At 50.3% G+C, this 27,308-nt stretch overlaps 2 protein-coding genes across 2 annotated transcripts in view; both read left to right on the plus strand.

Annotated features, from left to right (window-relative positions):
* The first annotated feature begins 6 nt into the window (after positions 1-6).
* Positions 7-20,144, plus strand: CLIC6 (chloride intracellular channel 6). The gene is made up of 6 exons (XM_042020632.1): positions 7-399; positions 14,981-15,090; positions 15,310-15,435; positions 16,801-16,907; positions 18,019-18,200; positions 19,829-20,144. Exons 2-6 carry the CDS (start codon positions 15,035-15,037, stop codon positions 19,988-19,990), a joined length of 633 nt encoding a protein of 210 aa, XP_041876566.1. The 5' UTR covers positions 7-399; positions 14,981-15,034; the 3' UTR covers positions 19,991-20,144.
* A 5,838-nt stretch (positions 20,145-25,982) lies between these two features.
* LOC121661004 (protein Ycf2-like) overlaps positions 25,983-27,308 on the plus strand; it is a 3,242-nt gene continuing 1,916 nt past the window's right edge. The window contains exon 1 of the mRNA XM_042020651.1: positions 25,983-27,302. Within this exon, the coding sequence (XP_041876585.1) occupies positions 25,983-27,302 (1,320 nt within the window). The remainder of the gene's footprint in view (positions 27,303-27,308) is intronic.

The raw sequence follows: 27,308 nt of genomic DNA on the forward strand, positions 1-27,308 counted from the left end.
GAGGCAGCTCCGTCAGGGACAGTCCCTGAGGATGCGGTGCAGGAGGCAGCCCCAGCAGGGACAGTCCCTGCGGAGGGGGGCGCGGAGGCTGCCGAGAGCCGCGGGGCAGCGGAGGTGGCCTTGCCCGCTGGCGGTCCCCGGTCCCCGGGCGGCCCCGGTGGCGAGGCCGCGGCGGAGGCGGAGCGGGGACCCGCAGCCCCGGCGGGGACAGGAGCCCCGGGGACAGCGGCCAGCGGGACCCCGGGCCCCGAGAGCGGGTGGGGCGCGGCGGATCGGAGCCTGAACGGGGAGCGGGGCCGGGCGCAGAGCGAGGAGCACCGGACAAGCTCGCCGGCAGCCCTGGAGGAGGAGGAGGAGGAGGATGAGAAGCAGGAACACGACATCTCCCTCTTCGTCAAGGTAAGGGTGAGGGGCTGCCGGGGAATCTCCGTAGGGAATCTCCTCTTCCAGGAGTCCTGTGGTGAGGGGCATTTAAATGTGGCAGGCGAAGGGCCAGCCTGGCTAAGGTGATTTGGTTATTAATGTCCAGGATAAACTTGCCTCGGGCTCCTCATTCCTTCAGGAATTGCTGGCATAAGGAGATCTCTGTGGATTTTCAGATCTCCAAAATGCAGGGAGAGGGGTTCTCATCACGGGGGCTGAGAGGGAAGAACCTGGGAAATGTCATTTCAAATGCGGTGCTGGGATTTGCTAACAGGAATTATGGGCGACGTTCAGAGAATTGCCCCAAACTTTGGCAAGGCTGAATTCAGAGTCAGTAAAGAGCATCCCTCGTAATTGTCCAGTTTGTGTTTGTTTGGGCAGGGAAGATTTGGGTTAGAGGGAAATGGGGGGAAAAAAAATCAAACAGAGAAAACTTAAACTAATTTCTGATATTTTACTGAGTTGAGCTTTAGACTTTTCTATCCTGTGCCTGGAATCCCACCAAAATCCCTGGGATTTGGCATGGAAACACCAGCCATCCACGGAGTCTTTGTCAGATGGGAATTTTCTGTGTGTACAAAGCATCTGGAGGTGATTTCTTCTCTCTTCTCTGACCCCTCTGGACTAAAACGTGGAGCAGGGTGGGATAAACATAAAGCTAAGGAAATAAAACTGGGGGAGCAGAAGGCATTTGGGACCTTCTCCTCTACAAACCATCCCATGCTGTACCTCCTGAGCTGGCTGAGGCTGCTTCTGCCAGCCAGAATTCACCTTAAAATTAAAATTCAAACTTAGTGCCAAATTAAAACTTCATGGAAGGAAAACATGGCCAAAATTAGAGAGCAGCCTACAGAATAAGAACATTTGTGGTGACTCCGTGGTCCCCAAATATTAGGATTAAACATGGGCTTTGAAAATATTTGTGAATTAATGAAGGCAGAAGGAGAAGGGAGGAACATTTTTGTGATGGGCTTAATATTGGGAATTTAAGGATGCCTAGAAAATAATCCAGCTGCTTTTCTAATTAATTCTGTATTACAAAGTTTAAGGATTTTACCTCACCTGGAGCTGGATTTTTGAAGCTGGGATTGGATTAGTTTTTAGTTAGAGGTTGGCACGAGTTTCTCCAGGAAAAGGGAAAAAAATAAAAAGCCAACTGGAGAGCTCAGCATCTCCCCAGGCACCAAAACGTGCAGGGGAATGAGGAGCAGTGGAAGTGCCAGGACAGTCCCTGCTCTGCTGCTCTCACTGAATCTCCCCCTGCTCCAGGCAGCAGGAAAAGAGGGTAAAGACAGGGAGACTGGGAATTCTCTGGGATGGCTCAAAGCAAAAACAGGGAGACTGGGAATTCTCTGGAATGGCTCGAAGCAGGTTTGAAGAGCACATCCCCAGTCTGTGCTTTAAAGCTGTTCGTGTGTTTTGGTCGAAAAAGAGGGAGTGGATTCCAAGGTGGGGCCATGTGAGCTCTGGAACTGGGGATTATTAGTGCCACATCCAGCCAGGGATTCCTTATAAATACATCATCCACCAGCTCCCTGGCCTCCTTCCAGTTCCCATTTCAAACTTTACCCTCCTTAGCACCCCTGGGGAGTGATGGGGATGTTTGAAATCCTGGGATTATTGCCTGTCCTATTCCCAATTTCTGTGCTGTCCCTATTTCTGTGTGCCCCAACCCCTGCTGGGGTTTGGGTTATTCCTGAAGGGTCAGGGTGAGGTTTGTCTGCCTGAGTGATGTCTGTGCCTCCATCACACAGCTGGGACGGGAGGGCCACGCCATGGTTTGATAGCACAGTACAAATACAGAGAAATGTAGAAATAAATCCCCAAATGGGAGAAAATGCACAAGAAAACAACACAGGAATAGTGCTGGAATAATCCTGGCAGCTCCCCTGCTGGGGAATGTTATCCTAGGCCAGGCCAACATTGGAATTCTTGGTGCTCTGTCAGTGGTAATGTTCTAAGAAGCATCACCCTCAGGAAGAAACCCCCTGGAAGAACAAGACCACCTCAGAATTCCCTTGAGGCTTTCACTGGGTGCTCCCTGATTCCCAGTTGCCCATGGAACAACATAATTTATTTTCTTTAGATAACAATACCCATTATTCCAGGTGTTCCCAAGGCAAAGGCTCCCAAAGGTCATCCAGATACCCTTTTCATTTGGGAATTCAGCTCAGTGTCCCTGGCACCTTGTGCTCTCTGGTTCTTCGAAGGCTTTTTTCCCCCTCTGTAGCAAAAGCCCTTTATTGACCAAAACATTTCTGTAAATGTCAATTTTTTTTACCACTTGAATATACTGGAACTCTCACTAAAATTCACTCCACTAATTTTAAGCAATAGAACATTTATCGAAGACTTAAGAGCTTATTTCTAAATTGGAATTGTTATCTAATTATTTATAGTTAGAAAACTCAACAGAATCACAGCTGCAGATTTCAGAATTCCAAGGATTCCTGAGGATTTCTCTGTAACACAAACACTTGGCCAAACAACCCAGTTGGAGCACAAGGCCTTGCTCATTTCCCAAAACATTTCTCCCCAATTTTCAGGGTTAAATGGATTTTAGTCAAAGCTGACCACAAGCACAAGATAATAGATTTTATCCAAGGAAAAGCAGTGGGATTTTTTCAGTTTGGTGACACTCTTGGTCTCTAAATAATTTATTTCCATTCAGAGAATGATTTCATTCCCACAGAGACCAAGGTGTTTCGGTTTGGCCAAATTTAGAAATATATCCTCTGAGAGAAGGCACAACCACCCCTCCCCCACCAGGTTCGGGGAAAAAAAAAAAAATAAATTTTCCTTGAAGGAAAGTGAAGAAGATAAAACTATTTATTTAACAAACACACGGGAAAGGAAAATAATGTTAAATGGTAAAATCTTTCGCTGTGGAGGAAAAACCTGGGGAAGTGTCAGAGCCCTCCCTTTGGTCTCCTCAGAGCTGGGGCTTGGGCCGGGGCCTGGCCCTCTGTGCCCGGTGGAAAGTCCTCCTGATGTGCTCTGATGTTACAGCAATCAGGCAGTCCAGTAGAAAATGGGAGAAAATCTGGAATTCCAGAGAAGGAAAAGCAAAGTCCAATTTCTCAGTCTCTCTCTGGAGAACAAGAAGCTGAAAAAAACTGGCCAAAAACTGACTGGAAAGCAGCCAGCCGGGTGCTTCCTCACTCCCCTGCCGCAGCTAGGGAAAACCTGCTATCTTTTTGTGACCTTGAACAAGCAAAAACTGCTTTGAGAAAGTTTTGCTCAGTTTTTTTCCTTCCCCCTCTCAGGCTCAGTTTAGAGGCATAGAAAGGCACAAAAATTAATTTCTGGGCTTAGGCAGCGATATGGGATACACATCATAACGTCACCCCAAGACACAAGGTTACTTGTTTGAAGCAGAATTTCCCTGCACCACTCCTGAGATACCCTTGAATGACTTTGCACAGAGCTGTGCAGAGTTACAGAAAGGGCTAAAAAAGGGGAAAGGAAAAGCTTTGCTGGCAGTACAGAAATGGGAACACCAAGGGCACCCCTGCCTCCAGAGTCAGTCCACCTGAAATGGGAATGGGTGTTTCCTACAAAAAACAATGTTCCTTTCTCTGATGTGATGAATCTGGGCCTTAAACAGAACTTCGATTATAAAGTAGCAACTGAATTTTGAGTGCTGTGGGTGAGAAATCCGTGGGCAGCAGGAGCTCAGCTCACTGGAACCCCTGGATGCCCCTTCAGTGGAGCCTGTGCTGCACCTGGTGCTTGGTGTAAACATCAGAATTGTCATCACTGAGGAGGCGTTGGTGCTGAAAATCTTAATTTTCCCTTCTCAGTCAGGGTGTAAATGAGTGAGGTGAGTGTGGGTTATACAGCCAGTAACTGATGGCTGTATCCAGATCCAGCTGGGCAGCTGCTTATGGGCCTTTTGTAGTGCAGATTCACCACAGGAGCTCAGTATTTAGATGATCTCGGGCAGTGACATTGAAGATTTCTGTGTGCAGAGTTACAGCAGCTCCACACACTGGGTTCTGCTCCTTTCTCCTCACTCCCTGTTTTTATCCTTCCTGAGCTCCATTCCATGGCCCTTCTGCAGGACCTTGTCTCAGGTGCCACATCCCTGCCACTAAAATCCTGTTGTTTTTTATAAGTTGCTTCCCTCCACCATTCTTTTGGATATTTTCATTTGCATTGTCAGTGAGACCTTTCTGCTTTTGTAACTGAGGAATTATGAAAGCTCTGGGCTGGGGACAAGGTGGGCATCGGGCACAGCTGGGCCTCGCTGGGCTGGGAGGGCTTTCCAGCCTCAGGGATCCTGGGATTCTGTAGAAGTTATCCTACAGAAGAAGGAAAACTTAATCCCGGAGAAAGCCCCTGCCCTGGAGAAGCACAGGAGCTGCCCCGAGGCTGGACGTGCCAACACCGGGCTCCAGCCACAGCTGCTCGGCACTGAGCCCTGCGGGGCTGCCCAGGAAGAGCAGAACAGCCCCAGTGCTCCGCTGCCGCTCCATTGCTGGGTGATTTGGGTTCCTTGGCTGCACAAAAAGCCCCAAAGCAGCAGAGCTCTGTTTGTCCAAAGCTGGAAGTTGGCTCCCTTCCCCATGGGTATTTGCCCTCTCACAGATCCCTTTTTTTCAGCTGGAAGATGGCAATTTCAGGTTCCCTAATGCAGCTTAAGAGGAACTGGCATTACGAATTCCTTTCATAGCTCTCCAGGTTGTTGTGTGTGCTGGGGGCACTGGCAGCAGCTTTTCTGGGGGTTAGAATGAGATGGGCTTTAAGGTCGCTTCCAACCCAAACCAATCAGTGATTCTGACTAAATCATACAAAGATAACTTAAATGCAACTTCCTATTCCTGATCATTGATTTCTGTCTGTTGGTTTGTGTCAATCTGGAAAAGGGCTTTGTTCTGTCAGTTGTCTAAATCACAGAATCACAGAATGACCAGGGCTGGCAGAGCCCTCCAGGATCACCCAGTGCCACCCCAGCAGCACCAGCAGCACCCCAAAGCCTGTCCCCAAGGGCCACATCCAGACTCCTCCTGAGCACTCCCAGAGACAGTGACTCCAGCACTCCCTGGGCAGCTCATCCCAAGGCCTCACCACTCTGGCAGGGAAGAATTGTTTCCAATCTCCAACCTGAGCCTCATTCCACCCCTGCCATGGGGAGGGACACCTCCCACTACCCCAGGTTGTTACAAGCCCTGTCCAACCTGGCCTTGGACACTTCCAGGGATAAGGGGACCACAACCTCTTTGGGTAAATACTTCATGGAATCATCTTTTTCCATGCTTTGGAAGTGCTAAATCTCCATGTGCCCCCAGGGCTGTACAGGCCGGAGGCCTCTCTTCATTCCCAGGACCAATCTCTGTGGTTTGAAGGTTTGTTTTAGGCACAAAAAAAAAAAAAAAGAAAAGAAAAGAAATAGAAAGAAACATCTTCAAAGCTTCCTGGCCCTTTTCCTGTTTTTATTTCCTCCCAGCTGACTGCTCCAGTAAAGCCCCACACCATGTGTTTTGCTTTAAGCACAAGCTTAAAGTCACGTGCTATGTAAGCCCTTCATTAAACAGGGAACCCTTTCCTGAGCCAGTCCCAGGGCACAGCTTGGTTTTCGTGCTGGCTGGAACCAGCAGAGTCTCCTGATGAGATCAGCCAGCTGCCCAAATTCCAGCCATGGGGCCTTTGCTCCTGAGTTCTGTCTTTATAAAACCTCCTCTTACCTGTGATCAGCACAGAGCAGGGCCAAGGATGGGAGTTCCCTGGCTGTCTGAAATTAAACTTCAGTCCCTAAATCCTGCTGGAGAGCCTCAGCCTTCCTCAGGAACTTCTCTGGAAGTGTTCTGGATGTGGGACATGGCTGAGGAGTGGTGATGTTGGGACTGGATGAGCTTGAAGGGCTCATTTTGGGATGAGGTGATTATCCTGCATCTCTGCCAGGGAATTTTCATGCTGTTGTTGAATTTGAGGTTGAATTGATGTTTTCTGTGGAGGAATAACAAACCAGTCTAGAGAACTCATGGCATTCACAAATAGAAAACATTAGAGTGTGGGGAGTGATTTTCTGGAAAGGGTTTTGATCAATTCGTTGGAAACTATAACTCTACAAAACTTGAATTATTAAAAAATCAGGGGAAACTTAGGAAAGGGCCTTCTTTAAATAACAGTTGGTAGTGGAAGGTGTCCCTGCCCATGGCATGGGTTGGAATGAGAGGATCTTCAAGGTCCTTCCAACCCAAACCATTCTCTGATTCCATCAGTGCTATTTTTATGGAAACACCACCTGCCCATGTGAGGCCTTTCTTCCAGTCCTGTGTGGACCATGCAAACCCATATTTATGACTCTTTGTTAGTTGAAATTCTGTGAAGCAGAAGTCATAATGGAAGTTCTCAATATGCCCAGGATTTTTCAGGATGTTTATTCCTGGTGATGCCACTTGGAATTGCAGCTTTACAGTTTTTAACCAGAGAGAGACCCCTCCTCTTCAGATGTGGGAAAGGGAATCAGGCAGCAAAAGGAACAATTAGAGTTTATGGAAGGGGAAGTGAAGTGTGAAGACTTCCTCCTGTGCCATCACTGAGTGTATTCCCTTTGTTTTCCCTGGAAAGGTCCTGCAGCTTCTTTTTTCCCCCAGGGGTTTTGGGGCACTGAACAGGGAATGGTCCCGGCCCCGAGGCTGCCAGAGCTCCAGGAGCGTTTGGACAGCGCTGCCAGGGATGCCCAGGCTGGGATTGCTGGGGGGTCTGGGCAGGGCCAGGGGTGGGATTGGGTGATCCCTGTGGGTCCCTCCCAGCTCAGGATATTCCCTGACTCTTTAAAAAGGAATTGCTGTCCCCCAGACTCTGCCCAAGGGAACGCCCTGTGAAGGGGACCCAAGATCTCCTTGCTGAGATGATAAAGTGTCCCCCTGTGATAAGGCCCTGTGTGCATTTCCATTTGCAATGTCTGGTTATTTCCTGATAAAAACTCAGCTCAAGTGACTCCATTCCAGTTGCTGCCAATGACATCACCTTCTCAGCACTGAAGGGTTTTAATTCCTTCCTAAAAATACTGAGTTTCTCTAAGAAAACAGCTTGGACAGCCTGACACTGCTGTGGGAGGCAGAGGGACAAAGGTGGAATTCCCCTTTTTGTTTCATTTCTCTCCATATGCTGAAATTTGAGCACATGTAAGAATACTCCAGATATTCAGAACTGGAGTTGTCAGAGAACAAAGTCAAACAGCAGGGCTGGAGTAGTGAAAGTGAACCTGAGTTATTCAAATGGGGCAGTTACAAACAAGTTAAACATTGACTCTGATTTCAGAAGAATTCCCATTTGTGTCTTGGTCAATCATTGACATTTCCCTGGTGGCTGTTTTGGAAAGGATTTTTAAAAGCTCTTAGAGAACAGGAGCGCTTTTTAAATACAAAAAATGAAGTCTTTTCATAATGTGGCAGATGAAACTCAAAACAGGGTCCAGAGATACCCTAAAGACTTCAACATTTTGGAGCCCGTGCTGCCTGTGGAAACAAAACCACCACCAACCCCTCAGCAAAACCATCAGGTTCCTCTGTCAGGAGCTTCAAGGGGATTCCCCAGGATCTGGGATCATAGGGACAGTCCTGAGGTAAATACCAGCCTTAGATCCCACTGCTTCCTGCAGTGTATCATTAATTAAAACCCCTATTTTAATTAGCAGTGCTGTGTTTCTCCTCATTTCCCAAGGAAGTGAGGTGCTGGGGAGAGCAGGATGGAGAATAGCCTGGAATTGGAATTTACACTGGGAAGGGAAGGTCCTTCTATTCAATTTTTAACTGTTCTGTGAGGTCCTCTCTCCACTGCAGCTGACAGAGTTTATTTTATTCTTTCCATGTGGACCAAAAGATCACAAATTATTGGAGGTGAAAAAATCCCCCCACTCTTTTAATCTTTCACTTTTACCTCTTGATTTAAATTGGGATTTTGGCACAGTATTTTCTACCTGAAGCTGCATTAAAAAGCTTCTTTATTTGAGTATTTCTTGTTGATTTACTTCTTTGTTTACAGCACAAATCACAGGTATTTCATACATATAATTTTTATATATAGAACTATATAGATAGTTTTTATCCCTATGGAAGTACATAGATAGTTTTTGTATATAGTTTTTATACAGTTTTGTATTTAGCTTGAAGCAGCCCAGCTGTGTTGCAGGGTCAGTACAAATGCAGTGTAAAACAGGATGTATCACAGAAATACCAGTTAATCCATTTTTCCCAGCCCTGTAACACGTTCAGGAATATAAAATCCTTTTGTTGAAGTAATTCCCTGTAAGAATTTCCAAAGGATGTGAGGTTTTTTTGTCTCCAGGGTGAGCTGGCACCTTGCCACGTTATTAAACAGGGATTAGGAATAGCAGGGAGGGATTTAACCATAATTCCTGTAACAGGATAAATGGTTAATAGCATTTGGGCTGCTGCTTGTGACCTGGGAATGTTCCCTGGAACACAAACGGGCCCTGCAGAATTCCCAGCACTGGGAAGTTTGGGAATAGCTGGTGTGAGATCCAAACCACTGACCTGGAACTGGGCGGTGTCTCCCGGCTCCAATTTCACCTGGGTTTGGTTAAAGGGCTCTGGGTTTTCTTCCACTCCTGGCAAGGTTTTGAAAATAAGCTTGAAAATCAAAATTAAAGACTGGGTAAGGATTAAGAGGAGTGATCAGAGCAGGTCCAAGCTGGCCTTGGGCACTTCCAGGGATCCAGGGGCAGCCACAGGGCCTCCCCAACCTCACAGGCAGGAATTTCTTCCTAAAAGAAGGTGGTAATTCATTATCATCATCGACTGAAAAAGTAAACAAATGGTGATGACTCCAGTCACTGCTGTTCTGAGTGAGACACAAACCAAGGATAACTCATGCAAAATGGCAATCACTTGTGTAGGAGAAAGACACTCCTAAACTGGGCAAGATTAGTGTAAACTCTGCTGAAGCGCAGCTGAAGATTTTCACTCTCTCAGTCCACAATTTAATTTCCCTATTTCTTTTTCTGTTTAATTTTCCCTGCACTGCCCCGTGCTCTGCTTAGTCCTGTAGCTACTGCTGTGGCTTTATTTGCAGGTCTGGTGTAGGGAGATATATTTGAGGAAATAAACCTGCAATTTGCATTTTTCCTTTGTAATTTCATCATATTTTATGGATTTTCTTTTTAAACACCTGTAGAGAGCCACAGGTGTGCCTGGAAATTCCTGTGACACCGTGAGGGGCCTGGCCCAAGGCAACAGCAGAGTTGTAAAATCACAGAATTTGTTTATTCTCCTCTTTTGTAAAGGGCTTTCACACATAAATTTAATCTTTAATGTAAATAAGGTGAATATGAGCACAGCCCGTAGAAATGCAATACAAGACATCTCACCTTTTAATTTCCACCTGCACTCTCTTGGTTTCTGTTCACTTTACAGAATTATCATTGAATAGTTCATTTATTTATAACCTTTGTCAGATCTGGCAGAGTGTAGAAATGCTGGGCAGGTTTTAATATCAAAATCAAATTTAAATGGGTATTTCATCTAAGTAGCAGGACTGAGTTTTGGCCTTTTGTTTCTCATTATTTATAAAGCAACTGGACAAAAGTAAAAAGGTTAGTGCCTCAAAGTTGCTTCTTAATGAAGGAGAATTCCTCCTTCTGCATCAAAAGCATTTAATGATTTACAGAGTGATTAAGTTAATTTCTGCTGTAATTCCTCACCCCGCAGCCCATGGGCAGTAAATGAAGCAGCGAGAGAAGAAAAGAGGCTTTCTCTGCTCTGAGGTGGCTCTTGGCACACAGGGGAGAGAGACCTGGATCCAGAGGGAAAATCCTTCCCCATGAGGGTGGGGAGGGGCCGGGATGGAATTCCCAGAGCAGCTGGGGCTGCCCCTGGATCCCTGGCAGTGCCCAAGGCCAGGCTGGACATTGGGGCTTGGAGCAGCCTGGGACAGTGGGAGGTGTCCCTGCCATGGCAGGAGTGGCACTGGATGGGCTTTAAGGTGCCTCCAATCGTTCCATGATTCCATAATTCTATGAAATTACAGCGTCAGACTCATTTTCCTCTCTGTTGTCTATAGAGAATTAGAATTTTCAGATGGGTGTCACTCCTTTGAGCTGTGAGCACTGCTCAGTGCATAAAAACAGGGCTGAGGGAGATACCCCATAAATATCCAACACATTTTTAATCCTGAATATGGCCTGAGGACCAGCAGCATTCAAAGAACAATTTCTAGTGGAAAGCTTTATTAAACATACGAGTCATGAAACCTAAAATAAGATAACAGCAGTAAATTGATTCCAACACTGCATGAAAGCAAACTTAGACAAATTCCAGAAAGCAAACAGAATGGAAAAAGCCTTCATAATGGAATTGGTGGCTGTGAGGAGACACTCAGCGACCAGGCTGGGAGGATAAACCTGCACAAGACTTACAATGGGAGGGAGCAAGAGTTTCCTCATTTCTGCAGGTGGGAGCTCAGCCCAAGCCCACACTCAGGGTCAGGGCAGCCCTGCACTGGCTCAGCTGATGCCCTGCTCCAGGTAAACTCAGCCTTGAGCCAATACTCCTAATCCCTGATCACCAACACCAGCTCAGAGGTGTCCTGTGCTGGCTAAAGCTGTGCAGGTGTAAAGTTAATTCCTTTTACCACCTTCACCTGCTCTCATTTCCTTTCATTCCCCCTTGGCATCTCCTTTAGGCCCAGCTTTGGCCAAAAGCCTTAAATCTACACAGGGTTTTATAAAAACCCTTCCAAAAATCCCCTGCCATTCCCACATCCCTGCTAATGGTTTGTATAAATATTTTCAGTTGGCTTTTTAAGTGGGGAGCAGACTTTTCATTCTGTATTTGTTCAGTACTGAATTCATAGTGCCTGGATGCTGCTCTGAAGGTTTGTTTCCCTGTGTCCATGAGGAGAAAGGAAAACTTGGCCAGAGGGCAGGGCTGGATGGGATATTGGGAAGGAATTGTTCCCTGGGAACAAAGGGGAGGCCCTGGGTCCTTGGAAGTGCCCAAGGCCAGCTTAGATGGGGCTTGGAGCAGCCTGGGACAGTGGGAGGTGTTTATTTTTCTCGTAGGAGAAAAAAATGAAGGGAAAGTCCTTTTTTTATTTATTTTTTTCCCCCTGGAGGAGTGTCCAGCTGCTGTTTTCACACCTCTCTTGTTGAACTTCACTTTGGGGATGTGACACACAGCAAGAGTCAACCCCAGAAGTACCAAAAATACAATTTCTCTGCAGAAATCACCAGAAATCACATTTTAAAGATGATTTTTCTTTTTCTTCTATTTGGCTGAAAAAAATAAACAGCGGCTGAAACATCTGCTTTTAGTGTTGGATGTTGGTGGGTAGGCAGAGTTGTGGGGCTGTTTAAAAGCAGTGGAATACTAAGTGGCAAAATCGGTACTTTCCCCGTGAAAACGTATTTTTAATTGCAGCTGCTGTAGCTTCAAATTTAGCCTGGAATTACAATTTCAGCATCTCAGATGCTCTCCAGAGCAACATTTCAAGGCCAGTAGGTGGCATCAAAACGATTCTGTAAAATGCAGTGTTTGGGTGTTCGTGCTCCAGCCTGAGGCCACGGAATGACAGCAGAGAGAGAATTCCAGGTGATCCCTTCCTGACGAAAAGCTTTGGATTGGATGTGATCTGAGCCTGTGCTGCGTCTGAGCATCACATAAAATGTTAATAAGTTCATTAGAGTTGCATCCAGTGAGCCAAAATTAATTGTAATTTTAATTTTTATGGCGTTTTTTAACAGCACTAATATTGCCTGACAGAAGTAATTTTGGATTTTAAAAAGGTTTTATATAGCCACGATATAATTTTAATATATTTACTCTACGTATTTTAATATTGCTGAAACAGAAGTAAATTCGGTGGGGTTTTCAGTGTTTGAGTCGTGTAGAAATCTGCAGAAACACTGCACAGTCATCAAGGGTGTAAAAAACACTGTGTCCTTCAGGAGCAGATGGGGTATTTTGTTCATGGAATCCCAGAGTGAATTGGGTCGGAAGGGACCTTAAGGATCATCCCATTCCACCCCCTGCCATGGCCAGGGACACCTTCCATTACTCCAGGGTGCTCCAGCCTGGCCTTGGACACTTCCAGGGATGGGGGGGGAGCATTGAGCAACCTTTAAAATTGAAGAAAAATTATAATTAAACCTTAAATTTAATATTTTTTTTAGTTAAAAGAGGGTATCTGTCACAGCACACTGCCAGAACACAGTTACATCTAGAAAATAGACATTTAGGGTCTAGAAAACACCGGGAGCAGCTGAGGGAGCTGGGAAAGGGGCTCAGGCTGGAGCAAAGGAGGCTCAGGGGGGACCTTGTGGCTCTGCACAAGTCCCTGACAGGAGGCGGCAGGGACAGGGGGAGAGGAAATGGCCTCCAATGGCACCAGGGGAGGCTCAGGGTGGAGATTGGAAACAATTTTTCCCTGCCAGAGTGGTGAGGCCTTGGGATGAGCTGCCCAGGGAGTGCTGGAGTCACTGTCTCTGGGAGTGCTCAGGAGGAGTCTGGATGTGGCCCTTGGGGACAGGCTTTGGGGTGCTGCTGGTGCTGCTGGGGTGGCACTGGGTGATCCTGGAGGGCTCTGCCCACCTCAGTAACTCTGGGATTCTGTGATCAGTCTGATCCCCTGTGCTGTATCAGCAAAATCCCCTCAGGTTCTCCCCAGCAGAGCTCACATCCTGTGGGTGCTCAGTCAAAGGCCTCTCCCTATCCCCACCCTCTGTCTCTGAGCTCGTCCTGGGTAGAGCTGGTGCCTTGGGAAATGCGGTGTCGAAGGCACTCCCAGATCACCACAACAGGGATCCTGCTGATCCACAGCTGCTCCAGAAGGGACAAACATCTCCCTGCATCCTCAGGAAGACACTTGGTCACCTCAGCTCTGCCATGGCTGGCTCAGCTGCCCAAAGTGCCTCAGTTCCCCTGATTTTTTTTTACTCTCCAGAGGACCCACAGCGTACCCAGCACAGCCTGTGAGGCCCTGGCACAGGTTGCTCAGAGAGGTTGTGGATTCCCCATCCCTGGAAGTGTCCCAGGCCAGTTTGGATGGAGTTTGGAGCACCCTGGGATAGTGGAAGGTGTCCCTGCTATGGTAGGGGTGGCACTGGGTGATCTTTAAGGTCCCTCCCGATCCAAACCAGTCTGGGATTGTGTTGGGTGCACAGCTGGCAGCACAGCTGGGCAAGGGCAGCAGGTTTGTGGCAACACCTCCACTTCCAGAGAGCCAGCTGGGCAGGAGCTGGTGGGATCCAGCTCATCTCCAGACGCACCTGCCTGCTCCTCCAGACAGGGCCCATCCCAAACAGTGTCCCCAGGCTGCTGCTTCTCCCCTGGGTGCAGCCTGGCAGAGGGTGGGGGTGCCCATTCCCAGCACGGAGGAGTCACCATGAGACCCTTCACCTTTCCTTTGGGGTGGGTAACACCTGACGTCAGAGGCAGGATGAGACCAAATGGTGCTGTTGTGCATTTAGCTCTGTTCTGAGCCATGCTGGCAGTGTTTCAGGCTCATTGTTTACAGGGTCCACAGCAGTTTTGTGTCTCCTGGCTGCTGGAAGCTGCTCAGCGCTGCAGAGCAGTGCTCTGAGTAGGAGGAAAACCACAATGGCAGCTTTTGAGCAGCTCTCAGCTTTGCCACCTACGAAACAAGGCTTTCCCGACAGAAACAAGACTTCTCTAACCCAGCAGTCCAACTGCTGTAGCATTTCTGAGAGTTCTCATCCCCCGACAGTGCTGGAGGCACTCCTGGTTTTCCCAGTGGTTGCTGCAGTACCAGGGGCAGAGACCACAGGGATTTGTCCTGGGAGATTCTTTGGGTTCACAAGGGAGAACCAGACGATTTATCCAGTCCTTGCCATGCATCCCTTGAGCTCCTGCCTGCTCCAGGCCAGGCCCTCGTTTCCAGCCATCGAGCTCTTTGTGAAGGTGAGCACTGTGCAGTGTGTGTTCATGGAGGAGTTTTTGCTGTATCTGAGATTTGTTTGATAGCAGTGAGCGAGGGAAAAAGGACAGACAGAACTGGTCTAATTCATGTGTCTTGTTGGGTTACGAGGGCTGCAAACCTTAATGAATTAACTGAATAAATGAGACACTTGGGTTTTTATATGTCTACCCCTGACATTTAACCTAACTTTTAAAGCTGTGCTTTAGGAGAATCGTGTGAAGGGCTTAAAAATGAGACCCCTGATCTCTTGCAGTGTCACATGAAGTCTCACTCAGTAGCACCTCTGCAAGACTTTGCCTCATTTTAACAAAGCCTCTTAACAAATTGCAATATAAATTACATGAGAGCAACACTTCTGTGGCCACCGTCTCCAGGGCTCCCACAGCACTTCAGTTTGATATTCTTAATTAATTGATTGATTGATTCTGCTTGTTCTCTTCAGTGCTTTAGACATCACATCTCTCTTTAGGCTGGTAAATACTTCTCTGTTCCCTTCCTGTGCTTGTAAGCTGATTTAACTCGTTTTAATCTTGTAGTGACTTGTGCAGATTTATGTTCATGCAGACAAATGAGCTGGAGGCTGTTTCCTTTGGAGGGACTGCTGTGATTTATACACAGATATATTTATAATTTGGAATTTTTCCAATTGTAGGCTGGCAGTGATGGGGAAAGTATTGGAAACTGCCCGTTCTCTCAGCGCCTCTTTATGATCCTGTGGCTCAAAGGTGTCATATTTAATGTCACAACTGTGGATTTGAAAAGGTGAGATTGTGACTTTTAATTCTGAGATCTTAACTTTTCAGCACAACTTTTCCAAAACGGGGATTTTAAAGGGTGACTCTTCTCTGCCAGGCTGGGAGAGCTGGGTTTGTCCATCCTGGAGAAGAAACAGTTCCAAGGAGACCTTAGAGCCCCTTCCAGTGCCTAAAGGGGCTCATAAAAAGGAAGGAGAGGGACTTTCTATGACTTTTTCTTTCCCAGAAAACCTGCGGACCTGCAGAACCTGGCCCCGGGCACCAACCCCCCGTTCATGACTTTTGACGGGGAAGTGAAAACCGACGTCAACAAGATCGAGGAATTCTTGGAGGAAAAGCTGGCGCCGCCCCGGTACTGCATTCCCGCTCCCCTGGGGGAGCTGCACATATCGGGGGGTCCCAGGGGGCTGGTCCAGCTCAGGGGTGACTTTGGCTGCTGTAAGACAGAGCTGGAGCCGGGGGTGTCACTGGGGTGTCCCCAGGGTGTCCCCACGTCACAGCTGTGCTGCTCCCACTGCTGTCCTTCACCCCGAGCTCACTGCTGAGTCATTCCCAGGGCATGGAATCCATCACGTGGAAAGCTGGGGGCTGCTGCAGAAACCTGACCTTGTTCCTCTGCTTGGGATCCTTTGAGGTTTCCCTCTTCACACCTACAAATAATTGTGCTTCCTGGGTGCAGGGGGTTGGAGGCTCAGGGGGACCTCGCTGCTCTCTAAAACCACCTGAAGGATGCTGCAGTGAGGTGGGGTTGGGCTCTTCTGCTGTGTCCCAAGTGAAGGGATGAGAGGAAATGGCCTCAAGTTGTGCCAAGGGAGGTTCAGATTGGAGACTGGAAAAATGTTTGGCCTTTGTGAGTGGTCAGACATTGGAATGAGCTGCCCAGGGTGGATCACCATCTCTGGAAGTGTTCCAGTCATCTGGATGTGGGCCTTGGGGACATGGTTTGGGGTGGTGCTGGTGGTGCTGGGGGATGGTGGGAATGGATGATGCTGAAGGTGTTTTCCAGCCCTGATGATTCTGGGATTCTGTGGAGCCAAGGGCAGTGAGTGCCTCGTGCACAATGGACGTGCTGGGGCTCTTTCAGAGTGTCCACGTGGGTCCATCAGGCTGCACGTGAGGGTCTGAGTTTTGGATTTGTCCTCCCCCAAACCATGCTGTCCCTCCACTGTCCCAGCATTGTGTCCCCTACCCCATAGATATTTTCTCCCCTGGGATATCCATCCCTCCCTGCGCTCCCTTCTCAAGCAGCCAAACCTGACTTAAACCAGGGAAGCAGCTGCTTCCCTCCACTTTTTTCCACCCTTATCCATCCCTGGCAGCTACAGCTCCTGGAATGGCTGCTGTCACCTTGCTGATGCCCGAGTGGGCTGGGCCAGGAGCCTGAGAGGGGCAGCAGCTCCTGCGAGTGGGGATTTTCCCTCCACTCCTCCTCATGGCAGGAGCCACGTTCCAGGCAGCCTCACCTCTGGAGGAGAAAGCCTGGAAGTAAACCTGGGATGTTTGGGCAGTGCTTGCAGCAATAACAGCCATTTCCCATTGCCCTCAGGAAAAGATGATTTAGGTAGGGTTTAAAGTAGGTGATTTTGAGTTTAGGATGGCTCCCTTTGAGTCCTGTGTGGCTGTATGTGGTCACCCTACAAATAAATGTGTATTAATTAGTGGAGACAAAAATAAAGGCTAATTGGATAGCTTCTTTTTGTTTCTTTGAACTTCTTAGGTATCCCAAACTTGCACCGAAGCACCCCGAGTCGAACTCTGCAGGAAACGATGTCTTTGCAAAATTCTCTGCGTTTATAAAGAACCCAAGAAAAGATGCAAATGAAAGTAGGTACTGCAGTCCTGTCATCAGCCCTGGGAGGGAGAAACCAGACCTGTGCAGCTGTAGGACACTGCTGGAGATGTCCCATTTCCAGCTCAGGGATTTTCCAGAGCATGGAGGCTGTGGAAATCGGCGCCTGTTCCCTCTTTTAGTCGAGGATTCCCAGCATCGGTGAAAGCAGATACTGCTGTCACCATGGGAGCACTAATTCCAGCCTCTCCTCATTCCTTCAGCTCTGGGGTCTGTGAGGCTGCACCTTCCCCACAGCTTTGCCAAAAGCACAGCCCTCTGGAAGTGAGAGATTCCCTATGTCCATAAATATTGAGGGCTCCAGCCCCTTGGCACATCCCTAAAGCAGGACCCTCATGACCACCATGGACTTGCCCTAGGCTGGAGGAGGGCAGGGTTAGATTAAATATTAGGGAGAAATCCTTTCCTGTGAGGGTGGTGAGGCCCTGGCACAGGTTGGTTGTGGTCTCCCATCCCTGGAAGTGTCCAAGGCCAGGCTGGACAGGGCTTGGGGCACCCTGGGGTAGAATAGAATGCATAGAATATTCTTGGTTGGAAGGGACCCACAAGGATCATCAAGTCCAACTCTTAAGTGACAGTGGGAGGTGTCCCTGCCCATGGCACGGGGTGGCACTGGATGAGCTTTGAGGTCCCTTCCAACTCAAACCATTCCAGGATTCTGTCTCTCTCCTTCAGCTCTCAGGCCTGTTCCCTGGGCTGGCTTTGTACAGCCCAAAGTGGCATCCCAGGGACTTGCTGTTGTCACTCCAGCTGTGCTGCCCTGCCTGTGGGCAAGCACTGGCCCTGTGGCTCCCCAGGCAGGAGTCAGTGTGAAGGCAGAGCCAGGCCACGTGCCAAACCCCGCCCCACAGAGGGTTTGAGGAGCCATTCCTGGTAACACAGCCCCAGGGTGGTTTTTCCCAGAACTCCCTTTAGCTCCTTAGAGCCCTTATCCCAGCATTAAGGTTTAAGCCTAGGATGAAGGAATTGCAGGAGTTGGCACAGCCAGATGTCTGGGTTGCTGCCAGGAGACAGGATGCAGGAGTTGCTTGGTGCCACAGGGCCCTTGGTACAGGCTTGAACGATCTTTTTATTCTCTTAACCCAGATTTGGAAAAATCCTTGCTTAAAGCCCTGAAGAAGCTGGACAACTATTTAAATAGCCCCTTGCCTGATGAAATCGATGCTTACAGCACGGAGGAGATCACTGTTTCCAGCCGGAAATTCCTGGATGGAGATGAGCTCACTTTAGCGGATTGCAACCTCCTACCAAAGCTCCACATAATCAAGGTTTGCCTTTGCTTTTTTAGCCTCCTGGAGGGAAGGGAAGCACAGCAGCTTAAATCCTTTTCTAGAAGGCAGAGGGATCCTTTCTCTCTCCTGAGGCCACACCCATGGACACTGAGGCCATTTCCTTTCAGCACAGCCGGGCAGATCCTCACTTTGGTGGTTGTAGGTGTGGAGGAGCTGTGTCGTGTCTGTGCTGTGACTGCAGTGGCTGAGCTGCTCACAGCCACAGGGATGAAATGAGCGCTGGATTCAGGGCTGCAGAGAAGTGTTCTCCTCTGCATGTCACATGCAAAGTGCGCATGACCACAGCCAAGGAAGGTTAGATTGTACTGTCCACCCCAATTTCTGTCTCTCCCATGTTTAATCTCCAATTCTGGCTTGCTGAGAATCCCCACTGGTACCAGTCAGGGTGACAGGGTGGCCTCCACCCGCTGCCTCCCAGGTAAGGCTCCACACCTCCTCTTGCAGGGCTGTGGAGCATCCACACACACCTGAACAGCTCCAGTGACCTGGGACTGGTGTTGTCATAGCCCAGAAGGCTGGAGAGGGATTTTTCATAAGGGCATGGAGTGACAGGACGAGGGGGAATGGCCTTGAGCTGAAGGAGAGAAGGGTTAAATAGGATATCTGGAAGAAATTCCTCCCTGTGAGGGTGGGCAGGCCCTGGCACAGGGTGCCCAGAGCAGCTGGGGCTGCCCCTGGATCCCTGGCAGTGCCCAAGGCCAGGCTGGACATTGGGGCTTGGAACAGCCTGGGACAGTGGGAGGTGTCCCTGCCCATGGCAGGGATGGAATAAGATGATCTTTAAGGCCCCTTCTGACCCAAACCGTTCTGTGATTCTACTCTGGAAGAGAAATGACCACACTGGAATGTCATTGGTTTTCAAACAAACAAACAAGGTCACTTTCAGGAAGTTTCCTGTTAGACTCCTGCTTTGTCAGAGGAAGAGTCGCTTTCCGACACCTCCACAAGTGAAAACTTTGCCCAGACTTCTCCTGGTTGATGCCATTGCAGAGAGCAGCCCGGGATGAGCCTTTTCCCCTGCTCAGGCATGGCAAATCCTGGGAGGCAGCCAGGGCCAGCATGGGGAGAATCCCCTCGGGTCAGGTGAATGTCTGGAGAAGGACAGAGGAGGAATGTCACACTGTCACATCACTCTTGCTGCCTGCAGGCAGGGATTAGGGATCAGCCAAGAGCTGTTTTCCCTGATCACTTGAAATTAAGGATTTAAATACAAAATACAAATTTTTCCTGTTTCAGTGAAAGTTTCCAAGTATGGGCCAATTTATTCCTGTAGGATTATTCTGTTAATTCGGGCTTAAATTTGCTGGTTTAACCTGTGTCTCTTCCAGTATGTTCTACTGATCCATGTAGCTTTACATATCTTTAGCTAGATATAGATATACACACACCAAACAAATCTTTTACAGTGAGTTCAGCAGCTTTCTTCATCCCATATCTTCTTCTTAGGTCTTTCCCTCTTCTTCCCCTTTGTTGCCAACAACACCAGACTCACATACTGGAAATGAAAAATGGGCATAAAGAGTAGGCTTGGGATGTTTGGGGGTTTTGCAGATTATATGTGTAATGATATTTTACTTTTTTTTCTTTTTTTCTTTCAATGAAAGGTTGTTGCAAAAAAATACCGAAATTTTCATTTTCCACCTGAAATGACAGGGATTTCGAGATACTTGAAAAATGCATACGCAAGAGATGAATTTACAAACACGTGCCCTGCTGACCAGGAGATTGAATACGCATATTTGGATGTGGCAAAGAGAATGAAGTAACCAGAAGATGCCTCTGTTTATTGCTTCTGTGATGGGCAACAGCCAAGCTGGAAAAGCAAAAACCAGCAGAGATTCTGCAGTGTGATTTTAAGTTCTGCTATTGGCCAATCCTTGTATAATGATTGTATTGCATTATTTACTCCTTCTTAAATGATGTGTGTGTGTGTTTGTGTGTCTTGCGCACTGGAATGTCGGTTGTCCATTCCAAGGAAAAGGCATCCATCAATAGTAAAGAGTTGTAGGATTTAGGGAAGCAATATAAGTCACACACTTAGAGCAATACCACAGACTAAAGCACTGAATTTTGAGAAGAAAAAGCCCTGCTTGAATACCTTAAACCTGCCATTAGTGCTGCCTCTGGTCTCTGTTTCATATTTGTTACCCAACTTCACCTTTGATTGCATGGTTTCTCTTTGCTTCACTGCTCTGACCCAGAAGCCCCTGATTGAGCTGGAGGGAGCCCAACCTGCAGGTGGGACCACATCTGACATTTCCCAAGCCTCTCATCTGGGCTGGAGCCCTGCAGGGCAGCTCCACCAAGAACAATTCCTCTTCCCATTGCAGGAGTCTCCTTTGTTGAGGGAGAGAAAGAAAGAGAATTCCTGCCTTCCTCTCTCAGGGCTGGATTAGTCCTCGAGCTTCCCTCTTGGTGCTCCCAGAGAGAGAGAGACACTGGCATTGGGTATTGGGCAAGGGAGGAGGGAGACACTTGGTTGTTGCTGTACACAGAAAAAATGAGTGAACATCCAGTCCTAAATACTCGTGGGATTTCTTTGTCCTCCTTCAGGGATCCTTATTTGGTTTTGGAAAGCAAAGAGGAGCAGGAGAGGGCCTAAGAAAGGAAGAATCCTTGTGTACCCTCTGACAGGAGGGGGCAGCTGGGGGGTCGGGCTCTGCTCCCAGGGAACAGGGACAGGACAAGAGCAAATGGCCCCAAGCTGTGCCAGGGGAGGCTTGGGTTGGACAGCAGCAGGAATTTCCCCATGGAAAGGGAGCTCAGGCCTTGGGAAGAGCTGCCCAGGGAGGTTTGGAGTGCCCATCCCTGGAGGTGTCCCAGGAAGGGCTGGAGGTGGCACTCAGTGCTCTGGGCTGGGGACAAGGTGGGCATCGGGCACAGCTGGGCCTCGCTGGGCTGGGAGGGCTTTCCAGCCTCAGGGATCCTGGGATTCTGTAGAAGTTATCCTACAGAAGAAGGAAAACTTAATCCCGGAGAAAGCCCCTGCCCTGGAGAAGCACAGGAGCTGCCCCGAGGCTGGACGTGCCAACACCGGGCTCCAGCCACAGCTGCTCGGCACTGAGCCCTGCGGGGCTGCCCAGGAAGAGCAGAACAGCCCCAGTGCTCCGCTGCCGCTCCATTGCTGGGTGGGCGGCGATTTGGGGTCTTTGGCTGCACAGCCCTGTCCAGCTGCTCCCACAGGGATGTGTCAGGAACAACACAGAGCTGCTGCTGCCTCAGCTGCGGCTGCACCGGGGGAACCCCTCCCGCCTGGCACAAGGCTGCTCAGGGCAGGCAGGACTGGTGAGGAACACACCCAGCCTGGCTCCAGGGACTGAACTCTGAGGGGGTTTTCGGAAGGAATTCTTCCCTCTGAGGGAGGAGAGGCCCGGGCACAGGGTGCCCACAGCAGCTGGGGCTGCCCCTGGATCCCTGGAAGTGTCCCAGGCCAGCTTGGACACTGGGGCTTGGAGCCACCTGGGACAGTGGAAGGTGTCCCTGCCCACGTGTCACGATCAGGTGAGGGAGAGATGCCTCTGCCCCACTTAAGGGCAACTGAGACCAGAGGATGGCAACATTGGGATCTTACCCAACAACACAGACTTGATTTCTCAAGAAGTGGGAGGGAGGGAGAAAGAAAGAGCAAACACCTGTCAGAGAGGGGGAGACACAGAGGCGGAGATAATCAGCTGGAACTACATGAGCTTTAAGGCCCCTGCCAGCGCCACCCGTTCTGTCGCTGGAGAAGTCGGACGGGCTCCAGAAGTGACCCCACGGCTGCTTTCTGCTGAGCAGCTGCTGCTCACAGGGGCCTCACTGGGACTGAGTTTGAAAACACATCAGTTCCTCTGAGAGACAAGAAATGAAATCTGTAGACTCTTTTCTTATGCCTTACAAATTTTATTAGCAAATATACAAATTTTTCCATAATTTGAACAGTGTTCTATCTTTCTTTGCTTATGTCCTGGGAAATTATAATCTATTTTATTACAGTATATTGTGTATTCATGTTTTTATATCATAGACTGTAATATAAAGATTCAATAAATACTAATTATTTGCTGATTTTAATTATTCATTAGATTTGTCTTCATTTATCTATCCTTAAATTATTCTTCATATTCCCCTTATTCTTACTACTCTTCTTCTTCTTTTCTTCTTCTATGTAGATATAAATTCAAATTCTTATTCCTCTTCTTCTTCTAAGTATTTTTAAATTCTTATTACAATTCTTCTTTGTAGTTTTAAAGTATTCTTCTTCCTGTTCTTCGTCTTCTTCGTCCTCGTCTTCCTGTTCCTGTTTCTGACCCAGCTCCCAGTGGTGCCAACCATTATGGTGCAGAGGGGAAGGAAGAGGACAAACATGACAAATGCCAAGGACTCTCCCAACAGAAATAGGGCAATGACCAACCAGGGGCCCCATGGACTCCACGTCATCTCTTGCATTCAATGTCGGTGACAATGTGCTTTCCAGAGGGAAACACTGCAGCATCCAAGAGCTGTCCCAAGGGGACAACATCTGCAACAAACCCTTGGGCTTGGTGGATGATGAGGACCCCCTGGAGGGACCCAGCTGTTCCAGGCACGTGGGCGCAGAGGCGGCAGCAGAGGCAGCCCGTGCCCTGCCCAGCGCCTCTCCTGCCCCGCAGGGTCCCACAGAAACCAAGCCAGTGGCTGCTGCCCCGGCCGGAGCTGCTCAGCAGGACGAGCCTCTGAGCCTCTCGCTCCGGAGGAGGAAAAGGCAGCAGCTCCTCCTTTTGTCAGTGAGGAGAGGACATCACTAGGGACAGAGAGGCCACTCGCTGTCCGATTCGATACTGCGGCCAGCAGCCCGGCTCGGCTGTACGTGAACCAAAACATCACCAGTGAGACCCTGAGCAAGGCTCTGCTGGAGATCCAGGCACTGAGGCAGCAGCGGGAGGCACGGGATGCCCTGGAACCATGGATTGCTGCAGAAAGGGAAGCAGCAGTTAGAGCAGCAAGGGAAGAGAGCCCGGTGCCTGCCCCGCACAGCTCGCCCAGCCCCTCGCCCGCCCCGCTGGGAGCCCAGGCCCTGCGCGGGCAGCCGGCTGCCCCCAGGAAACGTCCCTCCCGCTTCAGGCGGGCGCTGCGGGCGCTGCGGGGGCTGTGCCCGTGTCCCTGCCTGGTGCCACAGCCGGAGGAGTAGCACACACAGGGCACCCACAGCAGGGATCGCTCCCAGAGCCTCCCTCCCTGCGGGGCTGCGGCACACCCGGGGCTGCCGGCACCACTGGGAGCTGGGTCACAAACAGCAACAGGAACGACGAGGACGAAGAACACAAAGATGGAGAAGACAAACGCTAAGAAGACGATGAAGATACTGAAGAAGAGCAATAGGAATAAGAATTTAGGATGAAGACATGGACAAGAAGAAAGGGTACCCCAACTCCCAGCTTCTGGAATCCAATGTTGTGTCATGGTCACCAGTTTGGTTGCAGCAGGAATCTGCACAGGAGGCATTTGTACTGTGACAACAGGAGCAACTCTGATTTTGCTCCTTGCGTGCTGCCATGCAGCCTCGGAGAGGAGAGATGCTTTTGAGCACGTGTGAATCCTCCACTTGTTCCACATTGACTCTGAAGCTTTGTACCCAGCTGTTGGTTTTTTCCCGACCTTGCTCATTTTAGCTTCAACGTTTGCAAAAGCAAGCAGATCACAGGGAACAAGAAATTTAAAAGTTTTAAAAAGCAAGAGCAACAAGTGACAGAACTGCAGAAGAAAGACTTTTTAATAGAATAGTTTTTCTTTTTTTATATCTCTTGTCAGTAGAGATGCTGCTCCTAACTACCTCTCTCTGACTTTTGACCCACATGTATTTCTAATTATAACTTTCTAGTATTTGTTATGATTTGGAACCCCACATACAACAGACGAGTGCCATCGATAGTAGTTTTCTCTCCCAAACAGGCTAAAGCACTCGTTTCTTTCTGCCGAAGAGGCGGAACCCCGTGTGTTTCGTGTGCCATCGCACAGCCCGGCGCCGGTATCTGCACAGGGCCTTTAGGGCCTGGGGCAGCCGTGTGGCGATGCTGCCGCAGCCGAGCCCAGCCCTTGGGGCCGCTGTCCGTGTGCATTTGGAAGCGCACGGACACAATTCCCAGCCCCGTCCGGCTTTGTGCTTCATGTTCCTGTTGCCTGTGCGGGCGGAGCGGGGCCGGCGGGAGCCGCGCTCCCCTCAGAGCCCCTGAGGGCGGCAGCAATGGCGGCGCCGCTCCCTCAGCGCCCGGGCCCGGCCCCGGCGGGCGGGGAGCGCTCGGCAGCGCCCTGGTGGCAGCAGGGCCCGAGCCCCGGCCCCGGGCTCTGTCCCCGAGGCGCCGCACAGGCGAGGGGAGACCTGCAAGAGTCGCTGCCTGAGGCATTGCCCCGGCCCTGGGGCGGCACCTGGCCCCTGGCCTTGTGGGACCGCGCGAGCTTCTCGTGCTCCCACTTCTCAATGACGTGAAGAAATTCAGCCAAATTAAATTTAACAAAGAAATAGATGTTATTCTGCGGCCGAAAGATCGGTCACACAGAAAGCCACGATCGAGGAAAGCAGCTCGGAGCCCGGGGTCGGAGCTGGGTGAACACGCACAGATCTGATCTCTATCGCACCAGACCTCCCAAGTTCACGACTGCTGCTTCGGCTGGTCCCTTCTTATACAGTTTTTGGGCAGAGTCCGAATTAATTCTATTTTTCTCGTAATTTTAGCATATTCCTGAAGTTTTCTTGTCCCGGAGTTGGGCTGCCCAAAGCCTTTCCTGGGTCTGATGAATTGTCCATCCCGGGTGATGAGTGGGCCGTTTCTGGCGATGGAAGGGCCATCTCTGGTGATGGATGGGCCATCTCTGGTTCCTGCAACAGTTATTTTTAGTTCCCGGAATGTCCGATTCCTTATCAGATGAGATGTAGATATCAGAAGGTGGTAACCAAATCATCATGGTGCAAATGTCCCGGTGATAAGATCTAACCCCACCGAGGTGGAATCCTCACTTATTGTGAGAGAACTTCTTTTAGTGTTGAGAAATTTTTCTCTCAGCCACGCTGGTGGAGGGATTTTGAAACTCTGTCTCTACATGGTCTGATTACATTCCAGTTTTATACATAATAGCACGAATTACATACTTTATTTATAACACCAAGCTGGTCCGGGTGCCTGTGGATGGCCCCGTCCTTGCGCGGTGCCCCTGCCCCGCTCAGCTTCCCGTCCCCTGCAAAGGCGCCGAGGGCGGGCTCGGAGCCGCCGGGTGCCATTGCTAAAGGCGCTGGCGAGCCCCGGGGCCCAGGCAGAGCCCTGAGGGACAGCCCTGGTCCCCGGCCTCCCGCGGGACGCGGAGCCGCTGCCCACGAGTCCCTGGCACGTCCGTGCGGCCAATTCCTCGTGCCCTGCACAGCGCAGCCTGCAAACGCAGGGCTCTGCAGCGTGGGGCTGGGGCTGTCGTGTGGGAGCGTGGCCAAAGGCCCTCAGGGCTCTGGGCACAGCAGGGGCCGCAAGGCCACGAGTCCGGGGCTGTTCCAAGCCAGTTCCTCTCCGCCCCGATGTTTTTGGGGTGCCGGGGATGGCTCTTTGTGACCCAGGCGTGGGGTGTCAGGGCCCTTTGTGATGTGGGACATGGTGGTGGCCAGAGACCCTTGTGACATCAGAGAGCCCGGCCCTGGCTGAGGGTATCTAAGGGACGCAGAGCCCTGCGGTGCCCATCACAGGAGCGCCGTTCTCTGAGGAGGAAGCAGCTCCCTGTGCTCGTCTGCTCTAGAGAGCAAAGGAGATTATTGAAAACATGGGGAAGGAGAAGCCCAACTCCCAGCCCGCCCAAGGCCAACTGCTGAGCCTGCGGAGGAGGCCAGGAGTGAGGGATGAGGCAGGAAGGAGAGGCCAGTGGACGGAGAGGGCCAGGATCTTTGCTCTGCCAAGGGAGCCCTCTCCGTCCCACGCCGCCTCCTCCTCAGTGACGCACATCAAGCTGCCGCCAGTGCACCTCTGGCAGCCAAAGGTGGGACCCAGAAAGCTCCAACACCTCAAGGTCCCACAGGTGGAGCTCGGGCAGCCGCGGGCAGCGCCGCAGGGCAGCCGGAGCCAGGCCCTGTCCCTCCGTGGGGACATGCTGCCACCGCTGCCGCCTCTGCCACAGCTGGCACCGCTGCCACCACGGCCCTGCCTGGTGAGCCCCAGGGACACTCGGAGCTGGGACACAGAGCTGGGGAGTGCAGGGGAGAAGGGGCCTCAGGCCCGCAGCCCCTGTCCTTGGCAGCCATACACCCCCGTGCCCAGGGTGTTCTTGCCCCTGCTCAGGGTGGCCCAGGAGGGCACAGCCCGTGTGTCCCCGAGCTCGCAGCTGCTGCCTGTGCCGCCCATTCCCTCGGGGACTCCTGCCATGGAGTGCAGCGTCAGGGGCACGGCTGTGGAGAAACAGGATTCCCGACAGGAAAATGACAGCGAGCTGTCCCAAGGGGAAAACAGCAGTGAGCAGGAGCTGTCCCCAGTGACAGAAGACAGCGAGCTCTTCCCAGGGGACAGCACGAGTGACGAGGAGCTGTCTGAAGTGGAAGATGACAGTGAGCTCTTCCCAGGGGACAGCACGACTGACGAGGAGCTGTCCCCAGTGGAGGAGGCCATCAAGGTCACTCCAGATGACAGCATAAGTGACATGGAGATATCTGAAGTGGAAGAGACCATAGAAGTCATTCCAGGGGACAGCACAAGTAATGAGCAGCTGTCTCCAGTGGAAGAGGCCATCGAGATCTTTCCCGGGGACAGCACAAGTGACGAGGAGCTCTCTGAAGTGGAAGAGGCCATCGAGGTCATTCCAGAGGACAGCCTGAGTGACCAGGAGCTGTCCAAAGTGGAAGAGGCCATCGAGGTCATTCCACGGGACACCATGAGTGATGAGGAGCTGTCCGAAGTGGAGGAGGTCATCGAGGTCGTTCCAGAGGACAGCCTGAGTGACCCAGACCTGTCTGAAGTGGAAGAGGCCATTGAGACCATTCCACAGGACAGCACAAGTAATGAGGAGCTGTCCCCAGTGGAAGAGGCCGTCGAGGTCATTCCAGAGGACAGCATGAGTGACCAGGAGCTGTCCAAAGTGGAAGAGGCCATCGAGGTCATT

The sequence above is a fragment of the Corvus kubaryi genome, unplaced genomic scaffold, assembly GCF_017639235.1.
Source record: "Corvus kubaryi isolate FWS band 111438036 unplaced genomic scaffold, C.kubaryi_AGA036_p1.0 37036, whole genome shotgun sequence".
Lineage (NCBI taxonomy): Eukaryota > Metazoa > Chordata > Aves > Passeriformes > Corvidae > Corvus > Corvus kubaryi.